Genomic DNA, 20,768 nt, shown 5'->3' on the forward strand with positions numbered 1-20,768 from the left:
AGCTGAAGGGCTCCCTCTGATACTGTCCTTACCTGCAGTCCTCAGCAGACATCAATGAACTACAAAGAGATTATGTTGGATTACTTGTTTAACTTTTTTGTGTCTGCTGTATTTTTGAATGTTTAGAGATGTTAAATGTACTGTGTGTGGTGTGATTTATGTGTTTGCTACTGTATTTATGCAAAGTTTTGAACAATTTGATAATAATTTACATTCATTCCTGAAGATTTTACTTTGTAACATTAGCAAATTATATTAATTCCTTCATTAACATAATTAAGATTCATGGTTATAAAGGGAAGATTTAAATGAGTTAGGATGTTTCATTTTATAACATGACAGTATGAGAATCTATAATGTTAAAATATATGCACATATATGCATATAGTTTTTTTTGATCCTCTTTAATTCTGCCTTCTTACAAAAGATGACATTCTTAAATAAAGGTCAGCTTAATCTAATAGTTTGTTGAAATTTCCATTTTAACAGTAATAAAAAAAACGTTAACACACAAATTTAACCGATCCTAGACCTTTTTCTTTTTAACTTTCAAAAAGCTTCTGCTGCTGACTATTTGCCAGTGATCACAGCCTCCATATGTGGTAACAGATGAAACCTGTCTTATTTAAACCTCTAACTAGCACCTGGTGTTCCCTTTTTGCGTTTGAAGTGCGAGGTGTTGCCATGCCAAGATTTACGGAGCTCTCTGAAAGCTTTAGGAAAAAGTACCAAAGAAAGAATCTTTCCAGTCTAAATAAAATCGCCTTTTAGGAGGGAACTTGAGGCCAAGACCAGAAGATGGAAACATTCCCAGGATTTATTCTGCAAGTAACTCTGCAGCTGTAGCTGGTGGAAGTTAATAGGAAATACTGCATGTTGTTGAAGTAATACACTGGACACATTAAGGCAGCCTCAGAAAAAGGATCTCATGTCATTTGTGAGCCACAGTGGTGGAACTGTTATGGTTCAGAGCTACTTTCTGCACCAAGGAGATAATCATTTTTCATTGATTTATGTTTGAAAAAAATTGTTTCACTCTGGGTTAAAATATGGAGGCAGAATAACACCGTTAAAGAAGATGGTAATCCTTAGTTAGACAGCAAGTTCTCCAAGCTGAGATTTAATTAAAGAAAGAGCGGTGGGTTGTATAATAATGTTGAGGAATTTGAAGAGTTGAATAAATTTGACTTTAAAATTATTCAACATCTTTTTAGTGTAGAATATGTGGCATGTATTGGTTGGCAATTAACTTAAAGAGGATCAAATGCTTCTGGTAAACATTTGTTAAAAACTTCATGGATCAAAAGTTCACATTTTATGAACTTTCCATTCTTATGGAAATGTAGAGAAAATATGTATTTTTTTTCTCTTGATTTGCAGTCTTTGTTTTTGTCTTCAAATTAAGTAAACTTATTTGCAAGAAAAAAGATTTTCAGGATAACATTTTTTGTCATTTTCCTCCTACTGAACGCCATCTTTTTCCATCAACTTCCTTCTGCTCAGTCCTTCCTCTCTCATGAGCCTCTTTTCATCTTCCCTTCTCTCAAAGATCATCAGTAACATGGAGGCTCCAGTGACAAACGGCCCCAGCGGTGGAGGCAACACAGCCAACGGCCCGACCACCAACAGCCGTGGCTGCCCCTCGCCCATGCAGACCGGTCCAACAAACGACGACAGCAAGACAAACCTCATAGTGAACTACCTGCCCCAGAACATGACCCAGGAGGAGTTCCGCAGCCTGTTTGGAAGCATCGGCGAAATCGAGTCCTGCAAGCTAGTTCGTGATAAGATCACAGGTATGAAAGGAGTCCTGGCTGCAACACACTGGAGGATTTTTTTTTTTTTTTATGGTTATGGATTTATAAGTAATAGAAAAAAGAAAAGGAGAATCACCAAGCAATTTGGAAATTTTTCAACTAAGTCTTAAAAACATAACAATTATATGTTTGATGCAACTAATTCACAAACATGCTTAAACTGAAGTAGTAGGAAAATTATGCCACTCCAGGTAGACATTTAGTTATACATTAAGAAGAAAACAAAGTATTATTATTGCTGAGTTTGTCTATAGGTACATGATTATTTTGCCATATTAAAGGTTGTCTGTCCTTCTTTTTATACTTTAACCTTCTGCCGATACTAAGAGGGTAATTTATTTAGTTAAGCTCATCAAGTCACTCAGAATACATGAAGATTCAGTAAAAATACATCTGCTCAGATGGTAAGAAATCTTGAAGTGAAAAGGAAATTACTATTGCAACTGCAAGTATTTGAGATAGCTAGCGTAGGATGCATTTACTTTATTCATGTTTGTTGCCAGCTATTGTCATAAGCGGAGCCTTACAGAGTTAAAAAAAATAAACATCTGCTGTGTTAGATTGCAATATATTAGTTTCCCAACATGAACAATGGGACAAGTCAGTTTTAAAGATACTTTTGAACAACATATCTGTACTTTTGAAATACTATTTTGTGCTTTTTGATGTGCTTGATCTCTGCATTTTATGTGCAGTAAACATATATAACCAAGATATTTGTTGATTTATCTTACAGCTGCACTCGAAATAATTCCAGCAAGTTAAAAATTAAGTAACACTTATAAACTTTTTAATTGCCTTCACACAAATACCTTTTGAACATCCATGCCGAATCAAGCCACTGAGATTTTTATTAATTGTATTATCACTGTACAAAAATTAAGAAGAAAGTTATTTTAGTGTCAAAGCATTTTTGTTTGTGCAGTAAACATTTGAATTTGTAAATGAAATGCAAGCTTGGCTGCAAATCATACATGTAGTTGTAAAATCACAGCTTTGTTGTAAGGAGTTGACCAACTTGCACCAGACAGAAAGAACTCCAACCCAAAAGGATTTGACAACATTCAATGATTCCTCAAAATGTCTTGATTTTGCCATAGAAACATCATTTTTATGTCAACCTGCAGATTTCCTTTTCAACTAAAGCTAGAAAATCAGGCTGTTTAAACACCCATTTAATGAGCGCATCCCCTTTAGCATCAGGCAACAGTAAAGCAATAACAATTTTGGAGTGTTTTGATGGTTTCAAAGTGATCCATAATATGATCACTGGAACAAAAAGACCAGGTACCAAGGTTCCAATAAATATCCAATGTCGTAATGCGTGAGCCATCATGCATAACAATGCACTCGGGCTTGAATTCAGTTTTTATGCCTCATCTGATAAACTGTCTGTAGGTCCTCGACCACAAAAATAACCTCTCTTTCATCGATCCATAAAAAGTTGCATCATTTTTCTTATTAATCAGTGTCAGTGTGTTTTCTGCCACAACTCTTTCTAAGCAATGTAGCTTCGCAGATGCTTTTTATCAAAAGCTTGTCTTCACTTATGTATTTTTAAATTGTTACCGTCCTCACTGTAGACATTCGTCAATCTGCTGATAATGAGTCTTTGCCATCTTGGCCATTCTGTAATTCATTAGAAAGATAGTTTTCCTAAGTTTCCAATTTTTTCTGGTCTAACCCATCACTTTCTGCACTTCCTTTTCTGCTTTTCTCTCTCCATTTGTATTTTTTACTGATGGTATGTTGTATCTGATCAATGTCTGGAATAAGGTACAAGGCAGGCTTATTTCTATAAAATGATTTATACAGAAGAAAATTCAAAGAGCTTTACATGACATCAAAGGGAAGACGGAAAGAAAATCATAAGAAAAGCATAAGCATAAAAGAACCACATCTGACTAATGAACCAAACAGTTCATTAGTCAGTTTGTTTGATCAAAAGCTTTTGTAAGCAAACATGTTTTCAGTCGTGATTTAGAGGAACCAACACTTTTTACACATCTCAAGTTTTCATGGAGTTTGTTGTCAAGTTGAATTTACTTTCACCCATTTCTTTATAACAACAGTAGAATGTTATATCTACTCCTTGATTAAAAAAAAGGAGAGATTTACAGAGAACTGCACTATAACCATCATGTACAACGGGCCAGTTATTAAACAACTTCTCATTACATGTTTCTTTCACAGAATGATTGACCTCATTGTTTCCCATTATTACTGCCACTATTTTGCATAATAATTAGTATTTAAATAATACTAATTATTATGCAATTATAATTTAATAATTATAATTATGCAATTATTTCCCATTATTACTGCATTATTAGTAGTATTAGTGGCATTATTACTGCCACTATTTTGCATAATAATTAGTATTTAATAATGCTTTAGTTGTCCAAAAACAGCAACTTGCCTGTTCTCTCTACACTGCAGGTTTTATATTCCTCCACCTACCACTGTGTTACTGGCCATGTAAAAATCTTATTTCTACCAACAGTCATGATTGATTTGGGTAGTGATTTTGGATTGCTGTTATTTTGAACAGAGATATATATGGAGGAACATCTTTGGTGAAATGAAAGAAAAGGAAAGTTAAGCAGAAGGTGGTTTTGTTGGTTAAAGTCCATCCGAGTTGCACTTTAAGTCTAAAGTACTCACTGGACTGAACATCTATTCTTTTCAAAGACGTTTTCCTAAAGTTATTACCTTTCAAACAGTATTAATTTGTACTAAAACAGAAGTATTTTCATGGTTACTTGGTTGGAGAGTGATGCATTTTTTTAACAAGAACCTTATCACTGATCAGGTTGGTTGAGAAAAGGTAAGTAAGAATCTGCATTTGTTTAAGGTGTGTTAACATAAAAATTATGTTATTCAAGAAATCAAATGTCACACGGCTTGATTGGACTTGTGTGCGAGCCTCACAGTTTAAGTGTTGGAGAAGATTTGTTTTAAGCGATGCGCACCGCGTCCTTGTCCTCAGCGTGTTGAAGCATGGCGACTCAGCCGTGCAGCAAAGTGCCACATGTTCTCCAGAGGTGTTTAAATTAAGCAGCACTTTGCGGTGCTAATCACGGCTGTAATCTGGGCGTAGTGGCTGTGTGGGTGGCCATGCGGCAGATGGATCTTTGGTGGGTGTGGGGGAGGGAAGTGGGGGGTGGCGCAGCTCCCTGATAATGCTCCATAATGGCTTTCATTTTAGATCCTACTTACTGACACTCTACTCCTGATAATCTCATTAAAGAGTACCAGGCAGGCAGGCAAGATCACCAAGCCATGGGATAGGAAGCAGGCACTCATAGTGGGGAGGGGAAAAAAAAACACACACACCAATGCATAGATACTTGTGTGAGCTAAATCATTAAATTTGATTTCCTCTTAACTAAAAGTCCAACAGAAATGACAGGTTGACTGTTAACCGGGGATTGCTGCAGGCCGAACACTGCTGCCTCCTCCTGGGCTCTCGTTCTTTGAAGCATATTTCTGCAGCTCCGCGGCTCCTCTTTAAGACCATCTTCCTCTTATGCCATAATGGGTCACAAAATGGAGCCTGAGAGTCAGATACGTCAGGATAATGGTGGATGTTGTGTGCAAAAATAACCCCGGGATACCACATGCTATCATCATCGCTATCACTGCGTTCTCTCTCCACCTGGTTCTTTTCTCCCCCCCCCTCGCTTCAAGTGTGATTTGCCAAGCAGGCGCAGCGAGGAACCAAGCGAGTGGCAGATACTTGGAGAGAGTTTGCGAAACGTTGAGCGTCGCTGTAAATTTGCACTGCTCCTAAAAGGGGACGGAGAGGAATGAGAATCTTTGTTCGCTCACTTCTTAGCTGTTTATGGTGCTTCTCTGCTCTGCACTACAAGGACTATGTGATGACTTAGCATCGACGCAAAAAGTGTTATAAATAAATCTTGCCCTCCCTCTGTTTCCCCCTGCGGTGTATGCCTGTTTTGCTCTCCCATGGGTGCAATTTTCCCGTGCAAACTTTTAGGCTAACAAAGCACTGATTCCTTCCAGCAGGGAACGCCAAGAGGCTTCATGCTCTCTAACAGTCATCCAAATCATTAACAGACTAAGCCAGGTTTGAGAGAGGGAGGGTGGTAAGTCTAAAGAGATCTCTCTTTTTTTCCAGGCTGAAGCGTACATTAGAAGCCTTTCCTCATCTATCATTAAAATGTGCAAATGAATGTGAGGAAGATCGACATTTAGAGTCTTTCTTTTAAAATTTCTGAGTGTGTCAAGATTTAAAGAGGAGAGTATTTTTCTTGCTATGTTGAATCTGTAGGGTTAGGGATTTCAGTAGTTCCAAATTATTCATACTGGTGGGAATTATAACACCCGTCTGCTTTCATATTCTGTTATTCTGAGTGAAAAGTACAGAGCTAGTTTTTAGTTCTTAGAAAAATTCACAAAAATATTCACAAAAGCACTTTGATGTAAGTTTTTTAACTATTAGTAAGAGCGACTCTACTTTTGTATCAGCTTTATTATTTAAAATGTGATCAGGCACACTTCAAGCAAACGATAATTGGCATGTGTTTCTCTGCACCTCTGTTTTTCCAGCTGTGTTTGAGTCCCGACTAACCTGCTGACAAGGTGTTAGCACTTGAACTTCTCAGAGGTATGCGAGACAGACAGGTCCTCAGCATCCTCGCTGCTTCCTGTGGACTTGCTCTTGTCAAATCCAATGACGCCAGGATGGCGTGAGGCTCAGGCAAGTGCTGGCAGGCGTAGACACTTCAGCTTTGTCTGTCACCCTGGCTGACTTCAGCCAGCAGAAGAGCCACCCCTGGGTGTCTTTCTTGTTCCCTGCACGGCTGCCTGCTCACCTACCTTCATACCTGCTTACGCAACTACTTCTGCCTGGTGCTCTCATAAAACGCCAGGGACATGCAGGTTAATCTTTTATTTAAAGCAAGCTTACTGCAAATCCACACAAAAACACACACCTGCACACAGGCCCTGGGTTTCCAGCTGTTCATGCCTTGCCTGCCTCTGTACTTGTGAAGAAGACACAGTGGTGCATTGAAAATGAATTCAAGCTTTTTTCACTTTTTAAGATGTTGGAGTCTGTATGGGACAACAGCAAACATACCAAGACATGACTGTCCAACTACACTGACACATTGGCTATTATCGCTCTGGAGGAGGTGCAGTGATCTACAGCTCAGATAGGAAAATGTCTTGATTTTGCAACTAGTTGGAGGCTTCATAAATCAGTCCCATTCAAAGTCAGTAGGGGGTAGCTGAATATAAATACACAGTGCTGTGAATTTACTAAGTTTTCCTACTTTTATTTGTAAATTTACTTTTATCACAGCAGCAACAGCTTTTGAAATCTGCGAGCTAAAATATGCCCCCTTACAGCACTTTGTACTCATATTCCCCTCCATCCGTCTTTAAATCGTAGGAAAAGTAAATCAAATATATGATGACGGATAAATAACCACTCTGAGAGCTAAAGCCAAGTGATATCTCGTTTAGACACAAGTTAAAACATGTTTCAACACTCGAGAGAAATTCATGTGGACCTTGTACTGAATCAGCACTGCCAAACATCTACATATGCCAGTGCACACAGAAATTGAATTGACTGATCCTTGTCAGCAAGTCATTTCACGGAATAATTTTCCTGCATCAGCTGCATTTCTGCAGAAGAAAAGAACACATTTGTTTTTATAATGATGTGGAGAAGAAAATAACTTTTTTACGCTGAAGCGAGAATTGACTGCTTCGATGGGGCAGCAGCAGTTTGGGTAAGGGGGCTTATAGATTTATGGCCAGCCGGATTTTTTGCATTCCAGCATCTTGTTGATTATTACAGGAGCCATAAGCCTGACAAAATTACAATAGTGATAGCCTTTTTCTGCCTGCTCATGTCACCTTTATGTCCCTCAGGTAATAGCACTTACAAAGCTTCTGCATCAAAGCCTGCTTACCATTTATTCTGTTTTTGCAGTTGAAGTAATTCTTATTTCTACATCAAACCCTATAAGGAAATCACCTAAAAGCCCGCTGTTTGAAGTCCTTCTGTGCGCCCTAGACACCTTCCATGTGTTGGTTTTATACAGGGAATCTGGGGAACTGATGCAAATTATAGTGACAATGTAGCAAGCCAAGCAGATGTTGGCTATGAAAAATAGATGGAGAGTGATGTCAGATGTGGAGTAGTTCAAGCTGGGGCACCTCTGACAGACAGCAGCTTCACTTTTTCATGAAAGCCTACAGTGGATACATCCTTACACGAGGGCAGGTAAAACCTTTATTCATTTAATGTGGGCGCAAACTGCTTCTAACAGATACTGTTCTTACTCTTCTATTCACTGTTATTTTACATTTTGCCATGTTATAACCACAAACTTCAATGTGTTTTATTGTGATTGTATGTGATGGACCAAAACAAAGGACATAATTGTGAAGTAGAAGGAAAGGGATTCATAAGCATCTGAAAAGTGTGGAATGTATTTATGTGCAGCCACCATTAGTACCCCAAAATAAAATTCTGTCAAACTGTGGGAATGTAATTGTTCATGAAAATAGCTGTTCAGTAAAGGCCAAATACGTCTGTTAGAGACCTGGATTCAAGTCCAGTGAACACACCCAAAGGGTCAGGGAGAAAATTATTGAAAAGTTTAAAGCATGATGAGGTTATCCCCCAAAAATGGATAGAGTGTGGCATCCAAACAAGACCAGCCAAGGAGAGTTTTAAATGAAACAGAGAAACATACAGTAATTTGTAACCATAACAGATTCACATCACACATCCAGTCTCTAAGCAAGGGCATAAAGAAGAACACCAAAACATTTGGAAACATTTTCAAGTTTTACTTCAATTCATCTTCCATATATGAGAATAACACAAAACTGACCAGAGCAAAATGCCATGTTTATGGGCAAACTACCACTGCTCATTGGTAGTAGTTTTCCGAAAACACCGTCTTTACTGGGAAATATGGTCAGCATCATATTGTTACGATGTTTTTCCTCAGCGGGGATGATTAGGCTGGTCAGTGTCGATGAGAAAAGTAGAGGAAGTAGAGGAAGAAAATCTTGATTGAGAGTTTGATTAATTACAATGGCCAAAGTTGAGTTGATTATAATGGCCAAAGTTGAGACTTTGTGTCAAGACCTTCAAATTGCTGTTTATAATAACTGCTGAAATTTGAGTGTCTAAATATGTAAAACTGGTGAAAACATAGAAAACTTGCAGCTGTAATTGCAGCTTGGCCCAGTATCCTTGAAGACACGTGTACAGAATGTTTTTAAGATTTTTATCTGTGAAATATTAATGTTTGCGGTTGTGACATGACAAAATGTTCATTGGATATGAGTACTAAGGCACGGCAGTTTGCTTTGCCTAAACTGAATATGAAGGTTTGACCTTCATTAGTTTTTATTGTGGAATTGTTTTAGAAGTGAAACATATCTCGTTTTGATCTACAATAACATATCAGTGGAGGCAATATTCACTACATTATCCTTTCACTGATACGCAGCTCTGTTTTGGTACATCAAAAATTAATATTCACGCCATGACTGTGAGTGAAGCTGAGTATGTTCATGTTTAGAGTTAAAATCCGAGCTATTTCCTCCAACATTACCTCTTAAACAGCTATCTGATATTTTTCCCAGGAGCTACAAACTGTTACAAACTGCTGTTAATCCTTGCTGAAATCATGCTGTGTGAGATCTAGTTTGGTGTTTATATCCCACATCCAGGCTGCATTTATCTGAGCCTGAAAATAGGCTGAAGGCTGAAGACAGTGTGAACAAAGCTGACATGGAAAGAGATGAAAAAAGGATTTGACATCTCCAAAGCCAGGTATTAGGAGAGCTGACAGGCTCAGAGGTGCATGCACAAGCAGGCAGACACACATTAAAGTTTCAGAGTCCCGAGAATGTCCTGACTCCCCTCTCGGCACCCTCCCTCCTTCAGTTTCCCTTCCCTGCTTATCTTTATACCCAGAACTGGCCGTCCTGAGCTTGCTTGGCTGCACTGTTTCTCTGGTGACCCTCACGTCAGACAGCCTCTGTCCCCTTTCATTTCACTCTGAGTGGCCTTTACATGGAGCACAGAGGTTGCGATTGTCCCCTGTGCTAGCCCTGGACCTAAAGGCAGAGAGAGCCTCCAGGCTAGATCCCCAACCTCCAACCTTTCATTTTTTAATTTACTATATGCAAGCAGGTGGAGAAGCCAGAGTGTTGGTTGAATCAGGTAAAGGGACTTGGAGGGGGCTCAGGCTGGTTCAGGATGTTATAATTCTCTGTCCTGACATAACAGGGTTATCCACGACTCGAAGGGGGCTCCTCTGTCTGGTGTGCGAGCTTGCCTGCCTCCTTTTTCTCAGCTACACTGCTAAACAACAAGCCCACACACTGCAGGCAGCCATCCACTGGCCCCGAGGCTCTGGGAGCCACCGTGAGGGGGTGGCTTACATGCACGTGTGTGCGTGTTTGTCCCTGAGCTCCTACGTGGGCAAGTGTGTGTCTGTGTTGGTGGAAGCAAGGCCTTGGGAACTGAAAGTGGGAGCCTCCTGACTGCAACAGTGGCTGCTACCTTGGCAACCCAGGAGGAAAAGATGTGTTGAATGAGTGAGTGGGAGAGGGATCTACAGTAGATGCATGTGCGGGGGATGCGGTTCTGTTTATGAATTTAGTTATTTAAATGGGCTCAATACATGCCACATGGATGCTCTTACTGTACTGCTGGTTTTGGAGGCCCTGCAGTCTTTTGTTCTCTTTGTGTTTAGTCCCTCTTCCCATTTCTCATGAGGTTGAGAGTCTTTGAGGCAAGTGAGATGGGGCTTGACATAAAGTTGGTGACAGGGTACCTTTTTAAATCTTGAAGAGCTTCATAGCATCAGAAATAGCTCTACCTGGAGTTGCTGTAGCTGCTAAGGGGAAATCATCAGATGGAAGCAATGCGACAGATAAAACCATTTTTGTCTAATCTAAAATTTTGTAGCAATTCAGCTAGATATTCTGTTACACTGAAACAGAGTTGGTCTTCATTAGCTCTCTTGATCTGTGCACACTGCTGCTCCTCTTTGCCATTTTCAATTTCGTGTCTTTCTCTGACCTCTGAGTGACAGAAAATTCAGCTGCTGACAGCACATGGGAATCGATGGGAAACTGAAATAGATAGCCTGTAAAGATCCTGTCTCACAAATGGATTTTTTTTCATATTTATATATTTTTAAACATCTTTACAGATTCAGGCAGGGACTGTGTTGCATTTCTTATTTTTATGAAAGCACAAAATGAATAATTTAAGTACAATTTGAACACAGTGGCACTGGAAATTGCCTCTCCCACCTACATGCAACTGCAGCGCCAAACAATATCTGTTTTTACTGCAGCGTCTACAGATCAAATGAACTTTTTTGATTAATAGCTGCACAATTTTAGGGGAGCGTTATTAGGAACAATAGAGTGCAGCAAGGTACACTGTAAAATAGGTTCTCGCAGCCATGTGTTTCATTTGGTAGCTCCCACTTTAGATCAAAGGGAGTATAGTGTGTTGCCTGTGATGATGGCATGAGATGGAGACACTTTCATGTCTGCAGTTCATGGCTCTTAGTCACATAATACAACAAAAGGCAAAAAAAATAAAGACAGCCAATAAGCGCTTAAATCTCTCTTTTTTTTGCATAAGATTGTACGCCATATAGTACACAGCATCATAAAAATATTATTTGTATAAAACTTGATTGGATACCCACGTAGCTCTGCATGTATCTACTTATGCCAGTCATATAAAGATATAGGATTTTTCAAAGTGCCGTTAGTGTTTATTTACTCCCTCCTACCTACTGTATATGAATGTGTGTATACACAGACGGGAACTAGGGGGGAAAAAAATTAAATTACATATTGGTGCCAGCAGGCAGGACACCAGCTCAAAGTACACTCATTTTCTCATCTCGCACATTGGGCATCCTGCTGCTCCTCAGGAAACAAATAATGGCTTAGTCATAACTCCTTGCCAACACACCAAAGAGCTTCTCACTAGCAATAGAAGGATTTTTACCACTGAAAAACATGCCCACCTCCCTTTACAATTTACGTCCAATTGCACAAAAGGTCTGCCAGAGGAGTGGAGCTTAGCCCCCACCTCTTTACTCCTCCAGCCCCTCGTGGTTAGTCTCTCAGTGAGGGCGGACATGTGCCACTCTGTGATAAAGCACTGCAGCTCTGTTGCGGTATCTGAACTGCACACACTCCATCATTAACAACCTACTGTACGCTCAGGGATTATATACTCCACATGGTCCGTTTGAGGATCTCTATACCATTGGTGCATTTACATATTAACATCTAAAACTTTTTCCCCATAAAAAAAAAAACAACTGTTTTTTACTACCAAGCAAATTCATCTCCAGTGCTGTAAATGATGCTCATAAAGGGCTAACAAATCAAAAACAAGACACCATCTCACCTCATTAAAAAGCCATTTTCAAGAGCAAAGCTTCATTTGAGTTCTACCATTCAGCTGATGATTAAAATATATAACTTAATGTATCTATTCAGCTAATTGATAAGCATAAGGATGGTTTTCTTTTCTAAAATCCCATTAAAGGCTATATATCAAGGCTTTTCATTAGCTGCTTCACGCGCCTCAGATGCAGCCATAATCTCTGTAATTATAAAATATTGGTGTGGTTCTTATCATTTACAATTATATCATTTTCAGATAACAACATTTCACCAACCAGACTGTATATGCAGGTTTCCGACAGTAAATTTAGCAGGCAGTGGGAGACAAAAGGACTCTGGCTAAAATAACATCACTGATGGACATCGTTTCTCAGTTCACGCATGAAGTTGATCCTGAACTGGACAGCTCCGTCAGTGACAGATTGCTGCATCCCAAATACACAAAGGAGCAACACTGTAGATCCTTCCTCCCAGCAGCTGTTAGACTCTATTAGCATTACAACCAAATCAATGTATTTACATCCATACTGTCATTAGCATAGCACTGTTTTGCTCACTTTTAATTAACATTTCTGCTGTTACTGCACAACTGTTTTTCTCAACTGCACTGATATACTATATTGTAAACATTTTTTAGTTTTCAATGTTTAATACACATGCACAAGTAATTCTTCTCAGTTACACATCCCATGGATTGTAAATGTTTTTATTTCTAATAATTGCACAATAGTTTTTAAGTGGTATATTCTTGTAGAATGTATTATTATTATTATGGTTAATTTTGTCTTTTTATGTATATTCTCGACACCTTTTGCTCTTTTTTGTGTGAATCTACACATCTTGTTGTCGCTGTTACATCTGAATTTCCACATTTGGGGACAATGAAGGCTATTTCCTCTTCAAAATTGACCCTAGCTGCAACTCTTGTTCCATGCTTCTGGTTTGCAGTGGTCAGTGTCCATCAAAAATAGTCTACAGAAGAAACAACGGTGAACCGGCAGCATTGTAATGGCTATCCAAGAAATATTCATGTACATGGGAAACAAAAGCTGGCCCGCCTGGTCTGATATATAGACATAGACAACCTAGATTAGCTCAAATTGATGAAGATTTTCTCACAGATAGGTGTCAGAATGCATCAGATTTTGTTTCAATCAGCTTATAATGACAATGTTTCCTGGGCTGAAACAGACAAAACATTTAAAGACTGCGCTGACATTGCAGCCTGCTGGTTCCTGACTCTGGTCCTCAGAGACCGTTGTACTTTAAATTTTAACCATGTCCCAGTTGTCACAGAGCTGAAGAAGGTTTAGTGTCAAAACTGCAATTTTAAATGGTTTCCTTCCCTTTTAAATGGTTAAAAGATGAACGAATGTGTGTACATCTGCCATTGTTGTTGTACTAACTCCCACTCATTCGTGTGAATGCAGGTAGTCTGCCAGTGGACCCCTACTGTGAGCCACTTCGTTATGAGCAGGAAGTGTTAGATGTAGGCTGGTCTGAAGCTTTAGACAGATGTTTCTCTCTGTCTTTACTTAGAAATGATAGCAGCCAGCCTGGTCTTTTCAGCTCTACAGGGTGTTAAACTTCCACGGGAAGGAATAAATCCTCATCTAGTATTCCCATTTATAAAACATACAGGCATAAATAAAGTATATATGCCAGTATCATTTACATGTCACTACTGAGTACCATAACAAGAATATTTTTTGACAAAACAGTGTTGTTCACAGTCATCCCATACTGGGCAGCTCCAGAATGTCTGCACCAGTGAGTCCATCTTTTTGGAGAATTGGAGTGATTTGTCCATAACTTTGTGATGTTTATAATCAGGAGAAAGAATTTTAGAAAGGGCCAAGAATGTGGAAAGTAGTGGACAAAAGACTGATTTTTTTTATTAGAAACTGAACAGATAAAGAGAAGGATAAATTAGGATAGGATAAATGAATCCTAAATTTATTTATCCTGTTTGCTAACCAACTCTAAATTCATACATTAATCCACAACTTTTCAACAGTTATTCTTAAATCGTTCATTCTTTATGCAGGCTTTTTCTTTCTTTCTCCCTTGCTATGTCCTTTCCCAGCTCTTGTGTGCATGTTTTAATAAAAACCTGAAGCTGAAAGGATGGCTCTCTCAGACTTATATTTAAACTGCCAAACTCAACACCTGAAGTGAGCCGAGAGTCCAAGAGGAAGAGTGAACGAAGAACGGCTCGATAAAAATAGCAGTGGTCTCTCCAGGATGGCAGGTTTTTAATTAACAATAGAGTGTCTGATAATCCACCGTTAATCCAGCAGAGAAGACGGAGGAGAGGAGGAGGAGAAGAAGAGAAAAATCATCAGCTGTTTGATGTTAGGACTACAAGTCCCTTCTGGCTCTTCCCCTGCTCTCTACTGAGCTGTTCTGCGCTGTGATATCCATAGCCCAAAAGTATTTATTTTGTGAAAGAGCCATGCTCCATGTTTTGTGATTCACTTTGTCTCTGACTAACCGCTGTCTGTTCCCATTAGCAATGAATATGCACATGCTGCTCTGCTTGAACTGCCTGGGAATCTTGGAGCTTGTGTGTGGCATTAGTGAATGGGGGGGGTGTTTGCTGAAAATCGGCAGAGGAAAGCCTCTGATGGCTGGAGGCGTCCGCTTTTAAAAGTCCTAAGCCTGTTGAAAGGCTTGATCCACAGGGGAAACACTGAGAGATGTCAGGCCTGCCTGGTGCTCAGAGGGAGTCCGCCGTTTAAAACACACTTACTCCAGAGGAGAAGAGGTGTGGGATTTGGCTTTTTTTTTTTGGCAATAACATTAACAAAATACTGTAAATCTTTCATCACACAGCTCAAGTTGTTATTTTAACTCAAAGTGAGCCATTGTGTTTTACAAATAGTGTCACCAAATACAGAAAACAGAAGCTTATGAGTGCAATACAAGGAGTTTAAATATTTCTACTTTTGAAAATTAGTCATTTAAATTAGAAATGTGCCAAAGCAATTTTGCAAAGGCACTAATCTTAGCTCCTTCTTCAGATTATTGGTTCACAGGAAATGAAGGAGCAATAACAGAGGTTTCAGTCAAGATGATGAGGCACCATTTAAATATTGGAAATAATGAATAAAGCACTGAACAGAAGTCTTTCTTATGGTATTCAAAAATTATTTAGGTTAAAAGAGCCTTAAAATTTAAAATGATAAAATCTTATATTGTTATGTAGATGTATATATATATATATTGTGTAATCATGTTTGTAAAAAGTGCATGTGTATACATATTTATACATGTATATACATGCGTGTTAGTGTAAAGATGTCTTTTATGATGATAGGCTGCTAAGTTAATGAACAGGGTAGATAAGTAAAGGCTTTGGCTTCAGCCTATTAATTTTTTTTGGTAAATTATGAGTTTATTGTTTTTTATTTCTCTGTTTCCTGACAATTTACGAAAATAAATTGAACTGAACTAACCATTTTAAATTCAATGCCATGCTTTCCATCTTTTTCTTTTTAATTTTAGGGCAGAGTCTTGGCTACGGCTTCGTCAACTACATCGACCCAAAGGATGCAGAGAAAGCCATCAACACATTAAATGGACTCAGACTTCAAACGAAAACAATCAAGGTAATTAACACCGTCTTCATTTATATACATCTGACACAATAAGTCACAAAACAAGAAGAAGTCAACTTATTTAGCATGCACTTCACAAAGTTATGGCGGTCATGCTAAATTGCAATGCTTTTTTCTTCTGTCTGAGAGGCCTTTCCGATATGCTGGAATAGAATGTGCTGCCGGGCGAGATTGGATTAATGTGCTTTAGCCAAGAGAAATAAAAAGACCATCTAAATCAAAGTGACACCTTTTAAATAGCTTGTGACTGTGGTTGATGTGCTAATTACCTTCCTAAATGTCAATCTGGAAAGGTGAAATTATACAGATATCATTGAGTGAAATAGAAGAAAAGTATCAAACATCCATTTCACTTTAAACCTGTTTTATCACCGAGTGTTTTTCAGGATAATTAGCTTGGCGTTTTGGTTGTCACCGAGGTAAAATGGATAGGTCTAGAAAAAACAAAACAGCACAGTCCTGCATTCAAATACATTTTAACGCCCCCAAAAAAAGCAAAGGCCTGAATGCACTTCTTCTGCAGCAGCTGTCACAACATGAGGCTGATCTAATTTTCCCATCTCATATCCCCATGTGAGCAGCGCCCGCTGATGTGTTGCAGTTAAGAGGGGCCGTAATCTGTTGCTCTTCTGCAATCCCTGGATTCTCGCTTTCTGTCATCCTATTTAATCTGGTCTAGTCCAGTCTAATGTAATCTAATAGGATGGGATTATCTTGTTTGCATGTGGGAAATCCCACAGAGATTCCCTTCATTCCCTTGATAGTATAAACAGCTTGACTTGGCCTTTGTTCGGTTAAGGATTCTGTCATTTTACGTCGCTGTTTGTCATTTGCGCGACTCGTAATGAGTCGATATGTTTGTCAGGAATTCTGTGAAACATAACATGTAATATAATCAAATCTGAGCCAAGATTGAAGGCACTTAATTGAGGTTGTTTCAGGAGCCATACATTAATATTAACAAGTGACACAAACTTAATCTGCCTCTTACTGTGAGTGTTTTCAAATAGATTTAGTGAAATTTGCTTTGGCCAGTCTGCAAAAGTACACAGAAGTATTGAGTCTGACTGAAGCATTTTTCAAGTTTGGTTGAATGCGAGAAAAGAGTATGAAAAAAAATTATGTATTGAGACATTCAATCTCTGTTCAACTGCCTGAAAATTAAATTTTATTCATCCATCAGTCAATTTGTTCATTCATTTATTCCACATTTTGACCATCTATCGATAAATGGAGACACAAGTTTGTCTATTATACATTCATTCTGTACAAAAGCATATGACTGTGGCAAACCTTTTGTCATGTCTGTATCACTGAGTTTTTTTCTGGTTACACTATAATCACAATAGAAATATATATTTTAACTTCATGGGTACTTTATGTCATAACATATTCAGAATAAAATGAAAAAAAAAAAAAAAAGCAGAGCAAAATTTGAATCTAGAAAAATTCTTATTTTTTCCATGAGAAACAAATTCCTGATATTGGACTCAGTCTCAGCACCGGCCCTCGGATACTTATTTTAAGTCAGAAAATCTGTGAAGCCCTTTAAAAGCAGAGGCATGTAATTGCCATCTAGTGGTCAGCACATACAACTGGGGGGAGGGGGTGCAATGCGAAGCAGTCAACATGGAGAAGTAAGTGAAAACGTGTTTTCAGTGGATAAAAATGGAAGTTTAAGGCTGTTTGCACAGTGCTACAGTCTGCGTTAACAGATTTTTCTCCTTTACACTCTTGGTGACGCAAGACACTGCCTCAAGTTGTTCGTGAGATAAAGGAGGATCTTTGTCATGACAGAAGACAACACTACATCTCCATCTGACACTATCACTCTTTCACACTTAATTTCCTTCCTCCCACTACCCTCTTTCCTTGCTGTCTCTTTCCCACAACAGACTCAACCCCCCTCCCGCCTAAAGGCAGCAAGGTTAATTAAAAGGCAGAGCAGTAATTCTAAAATTATGTTTGTCATTCTTCATGTCACACCCTTCCCACTCGCTGCCAGTGTGCTCAGTCCGGAGAGTCACTTTCTCCCGGGCAATGTGCCTTTGACTGGGTTTCACTTATGCAGCTTCCTTCATCGTGACACCTCCGTTTTTTGTCAGCGGTGCTGCTTTCCCGCCGAGGTGTGAGGGGAAGCTGCGCACTGAAGATGCAAGGCGCTCACAGTGACACGTGTGCACACAATCTGAGACACGTTTATCCAGCGCGCGCCTGTGATTGCTTTGTGATCACTTTAATCTTCACACTTAGTTTTTCAAACTTTTGCCTGCGCACAAGCAGCGCACGTACACTCCTGTTTCACACATGCATCGCACGGCACAATGCTGCTCACAGCTTGAGGAGGTGTTGATGGATTAGACATCTGGAGTTGGCTGACGAGGAGAGAAAATGAGGGAGAGCTGTACAGTGAAAAAAAGAGGAAAAACCAAAAAAAAAAAAAAAAAAAAAAAAAGAGTGAGGGCAGGGGGGGATAAAAAGAGACACGTTCTGGAAAGGTTTAGTGAGGCAGCACGCAGGAAGGAAGCCGATGGAAAATAACCAGGCAGGGAAAAGGGAGAGAGCTGCAGGGGAGGAAGGAGAAGACAGAGGAGCTGAGCAGATAGGAGGAAGAGGGAAATGTGTGAAAAAGAAGCGAGACTTGGGGAAAGCCAGCTGTTCCCAATCCTATTCTCTCACAAGCAGGATTTCCATGCTGTTGCTCAAGGATATGACCGCATCTCCACTACCGTATATTTGTCTTATTTTCACCTTATTTGATGACTTGTGTCTCTGCTAGTCAGGGGTTATGAAAGTACTAGAAGGTAAAGCTGCTTCAGTCAGCAACAGTTGCAACAGGATTCATGATGTATCACAACCAGAAAGGAGAAGATAACATGGAAACTCACCAGAAAAAAAATGAATGCAATAATTTGTATGAAGCGTTGGTCTAATAATGACTTTGTTGTTTAATAAACCAGGATATATATCAGCCTGAGAAATCAATGTTTTTCTTTTGTATTCAGACATGTTTTCATTTAGAATAATGTCGAAAATAAATAGTAAAGTGAGTATTTCGTTGTTATCCTGAGACGTGTTTTCAAAGTAGAGCCACCTGTGATTTTTTTTCTTCAGGGCTAAGTTTCCTATACCTTCCCCTGCAAACAACTGACTGAGGCATGAAGTGTTTTCTCTCTGGGGTTCAAAGCAGCTAAATCTTTTCCTAACAATGATAATCCCCCAGGCAAGGAGGAAAATAAAGTCTCATTTTCCTCCCTGTGGATCTAATGATCCACATCCGTTTCCAATCACAGAACACACACACTCACAAGATCAGTACATTTAAAACTTTGGTTTTAAGATATTGAGCACTCATTAAAAACCTGTATTATAGTCTGTTGTTTGTGTTCCTCTCCAGGTGTCGTATGCACGGCCCAGCTCAGCCTCCATCCGTGACGCTAACCTGTATGTGAGCGGCCTGCCCAAGACCATGACCCAGAAGGAGCTGGAGCAGCTTTTCTCCCAGTACGGACGCATCATCACCTCCCGTATCCTTGTCGACCAGGTCACAGGTATCCATGGGGCAGCGCCTCTTTCATCCTAACTATATGACTCCATAACACACACACACACCATTAACCAATCGGTATGAAATTGGCATCCTCTTGTTGATCGGACCTACAGGTCAGTTTTTTTGTTGTTGTTTTTTTTTTTAGATTTTTGTGATTTGTTTATATATATATATATATATAAAATGCTGCAATTTCACAGTAAAAAAAAAATTGTAAAAAGCTTTGTTTGATACAATCAAATTATTTTTACTTTATGTGTATAGCATATTTGGAAAAATAAAGCAAAGGATCTCGCAGCAAAATCAGAAGTTGCAGTTTCTCCACTCAATCTGCACAAATTCTGCAGTTAAGAATATAAAAATTTTCTTGTTAACATCCCACTATTAGGTTTGTGATAAATGTTCTTTCTTGTGTCGCACAGATGTTCAGAATGCATCGGACGCCGATGTGACTGTGAAAAGAAGTTACATAATTTCCACTTTGTGCAATACTTCTACAAAATGAACATTAAAAACAGATACTTACAGAGATAATGCGCTCACGAAGCTTCTTCCCATTAGACACATAATGATTCTATCGGAAAAATTTATTGTCCAAAGCTAATTCCCAGGCTGTTGAAGTTTTTGTTGTTGTTTTAATCAGACTTCGAATTGTCTTTTATTTCTATGTAGAAACATAATAGCAAAAACCCAGACACCCAAACTTTTAGAACCGAACAATGTTGGTGGCAGACAACAGCACTGAATACGCTGTAATTATTTTGTAAAAGTGAAGAGGTTTCTCTAGCTAAGGAAACATCCCTGCTATACTGCGACCTAAAAATATAGTCAACTCTCATATCTGTGGACGCCTTTCACATCAGAAGTGGGAAGATGTTTTTTTCAAAGTCGCACAGAGGCAAGAACAGATTGTCAGTATAGATCAATAGGAAGCAACTATATAGTATCAATTTCATACCAGATTGTAGTATGAACACAATTTCTCCGTGTATACATAATCTAAAAATAGATTTTAATCTTTCTGATAAGAGTAGGCTTTGCATTTAATCAATAATAGGTTTCCCCCTTCACTGAAACTTTGCTTTTATTTAACACAAATATTTCATCTTTACAAAACTGAGCTCAGCACTTTAACTTTGACTTCAGTAAAAAAAGAAAGTACGTGGGTCCCAATCTTGGTGCAGACTTCCATTTTGTATCATTCTTTCTTTTTCAGCTATAAGTTGACACTTCTTTCTTTATTTTTCTCACTTTATTCTTTGTTTACTGGTGCAGATCCTGCTCTGTACCGCTCAGCTGAAAGACTGGACGAGGTTGCTTATGTAACTTCCGGCT

General features: G+C 38.9%; 2 protein-coding genes across 12 annotated transcripts in view; one reads left to right on the forward strand and one right to left on the reverse strand.

Annotated features, from left to right (window-relative positions):
- agbl4 (AGBL carboxypeptidase 4) overlaps positions 1-20,768 on the reverse strand; it is a 442,148-nt gene that overhangs the window by 339,167 nt on the left and 82,213 nt on the right. The gene's annotated exons all lie outside the window — the stretch shown is intronic.
- Positions 1-20,768, forward strand: part of elavl4 (ELAV like neuron-specific RNA binding protein 4) — a 91,494-nt gene that overhangs the window by 39,722 nt on the left and 31,004 nt on the right. For all 11 annotated transcript variants that reach the window (XM_044130241.1, XM_044130231.1, XM_044130233.1 and 8 more), the window contains 3 exons: positions 1,550-1,796; positions 15,771-15,874; positions 19,281-19,434. In XM_044130241.1, coding sequence (XP_043986176.1) covers positions 1,550-1,796; positions 15,771-15,874; positions 19,281-19,434 — 505 coding nt within the window. The remainder of the gene's footprint in view (positions 1-1,549; positions 1,797-15,770; positions 15,875-19,280; positions 19,435-20,768) is intronic.

Source organism: Gambusia affinis, linkage group LG10 (genome assembly GCF_019740435.1).
Source record: "Gambusia affinis linkage group LG10, SWU_Gaff_1.0, whole genome shotgun sequence".
Lineage (NCBI taxonomy): Eukaryota > Metazoa > Chordata > Actinopteri > Cyprinodontiformes > Poeciliidae > Gambusia > Gambusia affinis.